The sequence below is a fragment of the Elephas maximus genome, chromosome 5, assembly GCF_024166365.1.
Source record: "Elephas maximus indicus isolate mEleMax1 chromosome 5, mEleMax1 primary haplotype, whole genome shotgun sequence".
Classification (NCBI taxonomy): Eukaryota; Metazoa; Chordata; class Mammalia; order Proboscidea; family Elephantidae; genus Elephas; species Elephas maximus.
The window spans coordinates 69,719,888-69,732,190 of record NC_064823.1 but is presented as its reverse complement, the minus strand read 5'-3'; the positions used below and the strand labels follow the sequence as shown (position 1 = coordinate 69,732,190).

Below are 12,303 nucleotides of genomic sequence, written 5' to 3'. Positions count from 1 at the left end.
GGGGGCAGCTCTACTCTGTCCTGTAGGATCGCTGTTCATCGGAATGGACTCCTAGACACTGGGTTTTAGGAAACCTATTTGATGTCCTCTCTTGGCTCCTCCTCTTCCCCTCCTCAGTCAGTTGTATTGAAATTTAAAACCTAGTTTCAAGAAGCTGAACTGGTTGATTTAAAGCTATTTCAGTAGTCTGTCTGTTCTATAGTTACGTCAATGCTAGGATAGTTGCACTTCTCAACCTAGGATATTTGAATCTAATTCAGAAGTCACCAACTCAGTTGCCTAAAGCTTTCAATACTGTGTGTGAATTAGGTTGGGTGTGAGAGAATGGGGAGTGGTAGGGTCTGTTCTTAGAGCCTGGAAGCTCCTCAAAAGGTTTTCAGATTCACGGAAAAACAAATAAACAACAATATATTAACCAAACAAAACACTTGTAGAAGGATTATTTCAACCCAAGCCTGCAAGTTTATAACACTTAGTGAAAATTAAATGTTGATAGGTCATTTGAGCACCTTAGAAGACAAAAAAAAAAAAAACATTTCCATCCAGTCGATTCCAATTCACAGTGACCCCATAAGACAGAGTAGAACTGCCCCATAGCGTTTCCAAGGAGCACCTGGTGGATTCAAACTGTTGAGCTTCTGGTTAGCAGCCATAGCACTTAACCACTATGCCACCAGGGTTTCCTCCTTAGAAGACAGTATAATATAAACATATTATCAGATTTCAGTTATATACTTACTGGTCCATTTTCTTAATTTTCCTGTGAACGACACTCTATTTTCAAAACTGCAATCACTGGGACTTGTCTTCACAAATACTCTTTTAAGAAAACAATAAGATATAAGGAAAATGATGACTCAATGTCTGTTTCAAGGTCATAAATGATTATCCATGTTTTATACATGAAAAAGAAGTCATTAAGGAAATTTAAATGTTCTATGAGAAATCCTAAGAAAAAATAATCACCTGCTTGAAAAGTCTAGCATTTCAAAGTTGATATTAGAGATTATAAAAAGTTTTAAAGGTAATGGATTGTTTTGTTTTGGGGAGAGGAGTAATAGAAACCATCAACCATTTGCATGAAGGCCCCACGGAAGCTTCCTAAAGATCACCTTCAGATGTGAGGGCCATCTGGGGTTGTGGATTTGGCTGTCTTGGATGGCCAGACATGTGTCTTCTTCTTCCCTCCTTGCTCTCTGTTTGCCCTCCTGAAGGAGTGATCTGAGGGAAGGAAAGAGGTTTCACTTCCAGGACAGGCGATAGAGGAGGGCTCAGTTTTGTACGTGGAGCCCTGGTGACACAGTTCTTAAGAGCGTAGCTGCTAACCAAAATGTCAGCGGTTTGAATCCACCAGCCACTCCCTGGAAACGCTATGGGGCAGTTCCGTTCTGTCCCATAGGGTCACTATGAGTCGGAATCAACTCGACGGCAACAGGTTTGGTTCATGGTCACCCATGATGTCCTGGTGCCTCACTGTGTGTGCACAGATTGTTTAGCACTTATTTTAAATTAAAATCCAAGCTTCATGGACCACTTTTGCAACTTCTCCATCTTTCATTTTGCTTTTGCACTTTTTTCCCAATTCAGCAGCTTGGTGTAAATAGATTGGATTATGAGTTAATGCAGGGCTATGGGTTGTTGCTAGGACAAAAAGCCAGGCTTTGTTTGGGGAATAACATTTGTTCTAGCTATCTCCTGGAAACATGAGTCTTTTGTTTTAAAGCAGATTTTTTTCCCCATTCTGAAACCATGGTAAACATTTCCAATTCATGGGGTGGAACCCCATGCTGGTAGTGTCTCTGCATTAGGCACACTCCTGGGGAGTCCCTGGGAGGCTGATGATCAGAGCCTCTGGCTGAATGCACCCTCACGTGTCACTGTCTTTCACAGGAGGCGATCGAGATCGGATGACAGCAAATCATGAAAGCTACCTCCTCATGGCGAGCACCCAGAATGATATGGAAGACTGGGTGAAGTCCATCCGCCGAGTTATATGGGGACCTTTTGGGGGAGGTGAGTATATTTTAAAATCCTGGAAAAACTGAAAGGTAGCCAAACCTGTTCTTTCCTTGCCCACAGCCAATGTTACTATCAGCTCCTATTTTCAAATGGACAGGTGTTGTAATAAATAGTAAACAATTCAACATTATTTTTAGATACATGACTCCTAGAGGTTTAAGTTAGATCAAATATTATTACTAACCAGTCTGCTTCCATGAATATATTGAATTATAAAAATGGATGGTCATTGATTGATTGATTTTAGTTTTAGATTTTGGCATTTCCACTAACAATGCACAGTTATGGGAGGATACTATAAATGCAGACTAGCTAAGAACATCTAGGTATGGGGCAAAAAAGTGTCAGCTTCTAGGTTTGGAAAGGATCCCAACTCGCAGATCTCAATGGTATCAAAGGAATGATAAAGCTTTCAGTCAGAAACTGATGATTATTAGAGAGAAAAAGAAATCTTTGGATTACACAAGTGTTTCTGGATTTGATACTGATCGTAAAAGGATGTTAATTGTATACAGTATTGAGAATGCACCATATAAAAGATAAGCTAAAAGGTGCTATGAGAATAAAAGGAGAAAGAAAAGGTAAAAGATGTGATCTTGGTCTATCAAGGAATATAAAGTATGATACAATCATACAAATATTTAAAACAAAAATTCAGTAATTGGAATCAGAAAAGTAAGGACCCTGAAATGTTTATCTGTAACTAACATGTTATTTCCAAGTATATAAGGCCTAACTCATTTATGTTGATATACTTACAAATAAATTGTATTAATACCAAATTCATATTTAGTAAACCAGTTACCATCTCTATATTTATTTTACTCTCCCATGAATTTATTGTCAGTACCCTGAATTCAGAGAGTGAATTTTATTTTATTCTTTTACCATAACGAATGCTTTTTAGGCCAGTTGACCATTTCAGCACCACATTTTAGAATAACTTTGAAAGCTCATTAAAAATGGTGAATGGTTAAGTTAAAGTAGTAAAGATTCCTTGAAGACGTGTTGATGTTTTACCACATTGATGACACATGTCTGCAAATTGTCTATTTTTTAGCAATATTTTCTGTCAGGGAAGGAGGAGGCTCGTGAAAACCAGGTGCATGCTGGCCCCTTCGGGAACAAAAACTTGTGGAGGCCTTAAGGAAGTGATTTTTCAAAGTTCCTGTCGCTTCTAAAGACCCTTTTTCCCCCCTCTGTCATCAGATTCCTGGGACTCCTGACTCCTTAATGTCTGCTGAAGGAGGCATCTTTGTTGAGGGGTATTTCCATTGTGCATGGTTTTCTTCCTTTCCTTCTATTTCACCTGTCCTTTTCTCAAGAAAAAAGAATGAGATCCAATTAATTCCTCTAAATCAGCGACCACGAAAGGTTGTACCAGCCCAAGAATCTCAGAAATGATCACAGTGGGCCTGAGAAAAAGCTGTGTATGAATCTTTACATTTCTGAACCTGGAAGGGGTACTCTAGTAGTTTATTGGCTTTCACACTTTAGCTTGTGGAATATACGTCAGGGATTGTGCAAATGCTTGATTCAAATTTACTTTTAAAACAGTATATTTTAGCTTTGTACAGTCACAGTAAAAACAATGCTCAAAAGAATAAATCTTCTGTCTTTGCTTAATTGAAGAGTATTATGAAATTGCTAGGTAAGCTTTTAAAAACAAACAAACGAGTTGCCACGGAGTCGACTCAACTCATGGTGACCCCGTGTGTGTCAGAGCAGAACCATATCCCAGAGAGTTTTCGACGTTGATTTTTCTTAAGCAGATCACCAGGCCTTTCTTCCGAGGTGCCGCTGGGTAGATTCATACTGCCAACCTTGCAGTTAGTAGCTGAGAACTTAACCATTTTTGTCACCCAGAGACTCTGAGCTTTTAAAACACTTAATTTTTTTATGAACTCCTTTGTGATGTGTCTTTGCATCAGGATTTTCCAAAGTTAATACAGAATACAGAACCAAACTGAATGCTGACACCGATAGTTGCTGACACCGCAACAAGCATTCACAATCTCAGATTTCAAATGTTTGTATCAATATAGCTGTCTATTCTTATTAATTAAATTTGTAAGTCAATGTTATAAACTTGATGTTTAAAGAATAAATTTTATAACTTAAATGCCCGTTATTTATCTTATGTATTAGGATTTCACTTAACGTTTCATTTGAAATAACTTTTCCACTGATTAAGAAGGTTTTACAACCACAGTTCTGGTTCATCGCCACGTTTTATGGATTAGATCATTAAGACGCAGGGAGAATGAAAAATTTTCCAGCAGGCACATTCTAAATAACAAAACTAGGAAGAAAACCCATGTCTTCTGGCTTTCTGAGCTTCCTCCTGCTTTATAGCCGTATTAGTCAGGGGTCCCCAGAGAAACAAAATCAACAGGATAAATAAGTAGAAAGAGAGATTTACTTTAAGGATTTGGCTCACTCAGTTGTGAGGGCAGGCAAGTGGGAAATCCATAGGGCAGGCAGGCTGGAAACTGCGCAGGATATCTTTTTTACAGCCTTGTGAAAAAATCCTTCTCCCCTTTAGAAACCTCAGTTTTTGCTCTTAAGGCCTTCAACTGATTGGATGGGGCCTACTCACATTATGGAGGATAATCTGCTTAACATCAACTGATAATACATAGTAATCATATCTAAATACCTTCATGGAAGCATTTACCAAACAACTGGGCAACAGAGCCTTGCCAAGTTGACACATAAAATTAACTATCACAGTAGCGTAGTAGTGTAATCTGTAACTTCTACTATGGGAGTGGAAAAAAAAAACACAATTGCAAGCACATGCCTTATATTCTGCAGTATATGAAAAGCAAAAGCTTTCAAAAGTATGATGAATTGTTATAATTTTTCAAGTCCTTCAGAAGTACCTGAATTGCCAGTGCTGTCATTTTGTAAGAGAACACATTTCATCTTCTTCTCTTAGTTATGGAACCCAAGATGCTGTAATCCAATATAAAGACCTCTTGGTTTCCAGCCTCCTTCCCACTGCTTAAAAATTATTATGGCCATTTATTAGATGGCATCTAGAAAGACATCTGGAAGAGAAGGTGACATATTACCTTGATTTATCAATTACAGTACACAGCCTTTGGATACATCTTAAGCGTGTCTGCTGTAGAAACTGCTATGCAGAACACGTCATTGTCTGCTGGGTAGTTTTGCAACTGGTGTTTTTAAACTTTTATTTTTAATGAGAAATTTAATATTTCCTTTAAGTTGCATATACATGCAAAGTATTTCCTCTTTGCCATTATAATAATGACCATTTTGTTAAAATATAAGAGACACCTGCGAAGCTTACCTAGCCCTTCAATGTACTAGAGCTGACTTGAAAGTCAAATCCAAAAGTTGCGATATCAAATTATTTACCTTTGGAAAACTTTTTCATATATATATATATTCAACACTAGCCCAGGATCTGGGGATCTGGGGTGTGTGAGAATCCATTAATTTCTCATTAAGTCTGAGTGCTTAGCCCAATTTTAGCCAATATCAAAATTGGGTTCTTCCTATGTATTTCCTCCTTCTGATGAAGAGTTGGGTTAGAGACCCATTAACTTAGAATGAAATATCATATGTGAATAATCCTTATGATGAATAATTGGCTTGTGGGCAAAGGAGTTGATTAAGAAACACTGGGGTCTTGTGGAAGAAGTACCTGCTTCTTGCCTCTGACACAGATCAGATGTGTGATCTCAAATAAGTGGTTTCACGTCCTTTGCCTTCGGTTTCTTCATTTATGAAATAAGAAAATTGGACAAAACTGTTTTAACTGAGGTTCTTCCTAGTCCCCAAATCTTGTGATTACATGTGTTCTCTCCATACCAGTGCTCAGGTCAGTGAATTTCTCAGTTCATCTGGAGCCCTGGTGGCACAGTGGTTAAGAGGTCAGCTGCTAACCAAAAGGTCGGCAGTTGGAATCTACTAGCGGCTCTTTGGAAACCCTATGGGCAAATTCTCCTCTGGGCTCCAGGGTTGCTGTGAGTTGAAATCAACTCGACAGCAGCAGGTTTGGTTTTTTAGTTTTATAGTTCCCCTGAGTCCAATACTGCCTCTATTTTGGTGGAACTGAGATAAATTTTATGGTTCTTTATTTTCCTAGCAGTATGCTTTGACACAGAAGGTAAAAAGCAATGTTTGAACCAGAAGGCAGAAATAACTAATAATGATCCTTTCAATGACAAAATATTAACTATCTGGATCTACTAGTTAGAGTAATGATACTTCTACTGGGAGCACCTTTTTAATACTCCTCACAATTTTATAGCTCCTGCTGAATGGCTAGGCAGAGGCCTTGGGGGTCATTTGGGCTAAAGCACTAGCATTCAAAATCTGTTCATCGAACAGCCAGGTGGATAAATGATTAACCAAATGAGTAAATTGTTCATTAAGTGGGGTTGAAAGAGCTGGGAGGATGTGGGGGCTGGGGTGGAAAATCAGTATTCAAGAGAATGGTAGCATATTGAAAACAGGGTTGGTTTTTAAACCATGACCAGAGAAATATATACGTACATAAGGTTAAGAGCTCGGCTGCTAACCAAAAACTTTGAATCCACCAGCTGCTCCTTGGAAACCCTATTGAGCAGTTCTGCTTTGTCCTATAGGGTCCCTAAGAGTTGGGATTAACTGGACAGCAATGAGATTGGGATACACACACACACACACACACACACACTGATTGTAATTATACTTGCACTCTTACTAGATGTAAATTATTTTTCTATTTTACAGACACACCCATGTGTACATATGCATATATACAAATACTGTATACACACGTGTGTGTTTTAATAGTATGCACATTTGAATTAACACACACAAATAAATTCAATAGCAAAGGATCTGAAAAAAATAAATCTTGTATCAAAACCAAATTGGTTGCTGAGGGCTATAGTGTTTTCAAGGCTGTAATATTTATGGAATGGGACTGCCAGGGCAACGTCTCTCTCCTCATACATCTTTCTCTCCCAGAGCAGGTCGTGGGTTCGAACCCTCAATCTTTTGGTTAGCAGTCCGGGTCTTTAACCACTGCGCAATCAGAGCTTCTCAAATCTTGTATAAAAAACTAAAACCAAACCCGTGCCCTCGAGTCGATTCCGACTCTTAGCGACCCTACATAGGAAGAGAATAAAAGCAGGAAGGGGGATAAAAATTTTACCCCCTTGGGCATGGTTTAGGACTGTTGATTCGTGGCGGAGCTGAGCCAGTCGCTGTAAAAGTGCTGCACAGCAGACAACGGCTGGGAAGTCAACGCAAAGTCTAAAGAACCGAGTCTACACAGCAGCCGTGGCATTCTCCCTCCTACCCTTGTATTGTGGTGACTGCACCTGCTGCATGTGACTGGCGGGCACTGAAGGCAGCCGCAGTCACAGCCGCGGGACGGGGCGGCAGCAGCCCTGCCAGCTCCCGCCGGGCTCTCATTGAGAAAAGGGGAGCGGAGGGAGCAGGAGGAGGGGGAGGAGACGCTCCCTGCAGAGCAGCCTCTCTGGCCGACCCAAGGAGTCTCCTGGAGTGGGCACTCGGCTGTTCTGACCTGGTTGTTCCCTCGGGATCCCCGGGAGTTTGAAGACAGAAGGGAAAAGGGAGAAGCCCGCAGAGAGCATCAAAGGTTGAGGGGTGCTATAAAAGGAACAGGAGAGTCCTTTGAAAAGACTTTATCGTGCCCTGAAATCCTTTCTGAAGAAGGTGCCATTATTTTCCTCCCTTTTTGCTCAGATGAAAGGAGCCAGCAAGGACAGTCCTGAAGTATTCCTCAGGGGCCTTTTTTGTCATTGTTCCTCTTTCCCCTTGTACACAGCTGTTTGTTGACCTTTCCAGAGGAATCTCAGTCCCCCCAGTTCCAGCTGAGAAGACAGTTCTTAATAATAAATCCTGCTGTTTGAATGGGAGGTGTAGTTTGCTTGCTGCGAGCCTTTTTGCTGTGACTTTTCGAGATCTGCAGAAACTTAAAAACTACCTTAGAAATTCCCTGGATTAGGCAAGAGAAAAGAAGTTATTGCCAAAAAGGAGTAAATGAGAGGTGATGATCTTTCCCTAACGCAGGACCTGGACGATCAAACCTTTGAGTTCTAGGAATCAGCACTTCAAACCTAACAAATAAACAAACATGAGAAGGAGTGGCTGTAGGGTATTGCACGGAGCCAGGTTGTAAAGGAAGCCTGAAACTGGTTCAGAACTTTGGGTCTGTATGATGCCTGAAGATCGAAATACTGGGGGACGCCCCTCAGGTGCCTTGGCGTCAAGTCCTTTCATCCCCAAAACTACATACCGAAGAATCAAAAGGTGTTTTAGTTTTCGAAAAGGTAGGTAGATGATATGCTAATATCTGTTTTAAATAATACACATATATCTCTTATGTTTTAAGGCCATTTTATGCTCAGATAAAAAGAGGATTTGCAAACCATGAGCTCAGAACTGTACGAGAGCGATTTGTATGTGCCCTTGCTTGTCTCTACTGTTTTTTCTACGTCCTCCCGCCCCCCATATTGATCTGTTTATTACTGTCGGTGAATGGACTCAGTAGGAGGGGCTTAAGGAACGGAGGTCCTATAGGGATCACCTTGACTGGTGGGGAACTAAACAAGTCTGGCTGCCCATCCTGAGAGGAGGGGCCAAGGGGACTTTGGACCCAAATCAAGCAGCCATGTTGTAACCCCTTGAAGTGGGTCCCTTGCAAATGACTGTTCTGTGCTGACATTAATTACATCGGTTTGGGTTCTGGCTGCCTGTGCTTGCTTGCCTCTTCTTCCCTGCTGAGCAAATTGTGATAATCAGGTTATCTGTGGTGAATCCGTTTAGGAGGCTTCCAGCCGTATTGATTAACATTGGCTAGAAATTTTAGAAATAGGAGTCACCTTGACTTTCTAAATATATCATAAGGAGGCATTGGGAAAAGCCGAAGATGTTAGCCATCAGAGATAGAGGATGGGAAACATACTTTAGGTTCTGTAAAGGAAAGCAAGACATTTCTGAATTGTTTTATTGTGAGGGAGTTAAAGGGTATAACAGGTAAAATGAAATGTCTTTAGAAAATGTTTATGTATCAAAATATTTTAAAATTTCCCTTTGCTTTAACATGAAATAGTTCAATGGAATGTCTTTCTAAATAGGAACTAGATCATTATAATTTTAATTTAATCAGCAGCTGATTTGAGTAACATCTAGTTTTTTCCTTCTATCTACTACTTATTAATTAATGCTATTTTCTTTTTTTATTTAGTAACCAACAAGGAAATGAGAAGAAAAAATAAGAAAAATCAAATAAGCAAATAATAAGTGGGAACTTTTTTCTTTTTAACAAAACCTTTTTCTTTCTGAGTCTTTCCCTTTAGCAGTTAAGATCTGGCTATATATTGATCATTATATATTTTTAGCAAGGAATTCAGGTGTTAATTTATTTGCGTATATTACCCATAAAGATAAAAAAATGAGAGATACATGTCACATATTTTATGCATGTATAGTGATTTTACTGTTACTGTAAAACTACACCATTGATAGAGAAATTGACAATGGTCAAAATTAGAGAAGGCTCAGGACAGATTGCTTAAAGGACATTTCCCTCACTTTCTAGTTCCCATTCCTAAGCGACCAAGTTGGCTCTCCCCAAACATGTAGAGAGGGTCTGCTTTGGAGGGTTATTTGGAGGGTTTTGCTGTTGATTTGTAACGTGAGCTGTTTGGGGAATAATTAATGTATCTTTGTAGCACAGAACAAGGCAGTTGTTACCTTCCCTCTTCCAATTGTGGAGTATGGTAGTGGAGTGTAGCTAGCTGCAAGAATTCCGGCTGACACTGCTGTTGATCATCCCCTTTTCCCTTCCTCCTTAAAAGTAGGGGAAGGCAGTGCCTGCTAAGAAAATTTCCATGGGCTGGCAAATGGCAACCACAGGGGTTGGGAAGAGCTTCCATCTATCATCTCCTGTAGGCTATTTTTGAAGTGTTGTCCTTTCCTCTGCAAAGCCTTAGTAATTTGGGGAATGTTCTGCATTTGAGTAAAGGATTAACAGAGTTTTTAATTGAGGAACCCGTGTTCTGGTTTCTGTCAGAAGCATGCATACAGGAGAAGAGGTGCAGGAAGCAGCAGCTGTTCTAAGTTACCTTTCCTCTTCTCTGGAACCACGCACCAGCCTCTCTCTGCTCAGAGGCTGCGTGGCCACAGTTATGCAGTCCAGCTCCAGGAGACGTGTGCAGCTGCTGGGGCCACCACCGCTGCTGCTGTGGCTGGGCCGTTTCTGTGCTGCACTAAGCATTCATGTCAGCTGCTGCATGGAGCGGAGGGTGTTTACATCTTTATTTAAGGTGTGGTGCTGAAAAGAAAGAACGTCTCTTTCAATGCTGGGCTCAGAAACCATGCCACCTTAAGACGAGCGTGTGCTCTTGTGCTTTAGTTAAGCTCTTGGGTCCTCAAGTATTTCAAGAAGTGGATTTGTGTCTCTGAGTTTTTCTCCCAAGCCTGTTGGAGAGCATCAGCTTAAGTCATTTCAATGAAAGCAAGAAAGAGAATGCGGAAAGTAAGGAAAAGCAGCCAGAAGTAAAAAAATGTTGACGTGTCTGCTTCTGTTGACCCATATTTCAAACATATTTTTCACTGTTGTCAATGGTGGGCCAACAGAAGAGAGGACTCGGCGCTTTAAAAATGCCATCAGAATGAAGTGCCGCGTGGAGTAAAAGTTTCCAGGGCCTGCTGATATTAGAGCTTGCATGCTGTGAAAGCTGAAACTAACCTCTCAGAGCTCCTTTCTCTTCCAGACCTCTTCTGGCCTTTACTGCCCTTTTCATCTCTCTCCCTTTGTTTCGCTTCTAATCAAGGCCACTGAAAATGTTTTCCCAGTGGTTTTTAAAAACTGAGAACCAAGAAACATCCACTAAGCAGGAAGCTGAGGATTGTAGATTTGGGATTTATTTTTTGGTGAAATAAAGATTACAATGTACTTTTACTCTGTTGATTATTTTTTTCTCCAAAATTTAAAACTATAACTTTTTTACCTCTATAATACTGAGCAATATAGGGATCACCACTTGGCAACTTTGGTAACTTGGCAGTGCATAACACTTTGGGCCCTGATCAGCACTGTTCATTTGTAGTCATCACAGGCTAGATGGTTTAAAATTGTTGTGATGACAGGGCATACATTTGAAGTAAAAGTTTAAACTTGACTTTAACTCATTCTTTCCTGAGTTTAGACTTTCTGGGAAATTAAAAAAAAAAAAAAAAACTATTGCTGTCGAGTCAATCCTGACTCATAGCAACCTTACAGGACAGGGTAGAGAGTGGCTGGTGGGCTCGAACCACCAACATTTTGCTTAGCAGCCGAGCTGTTAACCACTGTGCCACCAGGACTCCTTCTTGGAGATAAGTCATCACTGTTTCCACTGTGGCCTTTCCTACACTATAACCCCTTAATGGTTGTGAACCATTGATTCTTTCTTCTTTACATACTTTCATTTTTATTTCTATTTCAGCCACCTTAGTCTTCTGTGCCTTTATTGTTTCTTGCATGCAACTTCTGTTAACCTTCTTAGCGATTCTTTGAGACAGCACCCAGACTCAACTATTTCTACTCCCAATATTCTTCACAAATTCCTACAACACACAAGTCACCTTGTAAACCATTGCCCCATCTGTATTTCTAAAACAGTGCCATTGAGCATCTTTCCACAGCCCAACAAATGGTGAGTCTCGTTGCCCACCGGAGGGAGTTCTAACTTTTTGTGTTATCATCAGGGCCTTCTAACCTATTCCACAGAATGTAAACCCCTGAGTCCCCAGACTGTTGCACTATTTCTCTCTAAGCACATCTCTTACATGACCTCTTTGCTTTGTTCATTTAATTGCCCCTGCCAATAAGTAAGGTCTATTCTCTCTCCTCCATTGTCTATTCAAGTTTTATGCTTTCTTCAAGGCATTATCGGCTCTCATGTCTTCATCAAGCCTTCTCTGTTTATCTATTATTGTCTTTATGGCTCTTACATTCATATATGCTGCCTCTTGGCCACCTTATCCTCACAGCCATTTTGAAGTGCTTCGTACACATTTGTGGAGTCCCCATTGGTGCAAATGGTTAAGGAGTCAGCTACTAACTGAGAGGTTGGTGGTTTGAATCCACCCAGAGGTGCCTTGGAAGAAAGGCCTGGAAATCTATTTCTGAGAAGTCACAGCCATTGAAAACGCCATGGAGCAGCTCTACTCTGAAACACATGGGCCACTATGAGTTGAAATCAACTCTACGGCAATTCATGGTAGTAGTAATATACATTTGTGGTT

The 12,303-nt window shown here is 40.4% G+C and overlaps 1 protein-coding gene across 13 annotated transcripts in view; it reads left to right on the top strand.

The window, feature by feature from the left end:
* The window catches only part of ARHGAP24 (Rho GTPase activating protein 24), a 703,232-nt gene that overhangs the window by 620,642 nt on the left and 70,287 nt on the right, over positions 1-12,303 (top strand). For 12 of the 13 annotated variants that reach the window (XM_049885808.1, XM_049885804.1, XM_049885803.1 and 9 more), the window contains one exon: positions 1,891-2,013. In XM_049885808.1, coding sequence (XP_049741765.1) covers positions 1,891-2,013 — 123 coding nt within the window. Of the gene's footprint in view, positions 1-1,890; positions 2,014-5,413; positions 8,340-12,303 lie in introns of those variants that run through there. The other variant, XM_049885810.1, reaches the window with a different exon arrangement.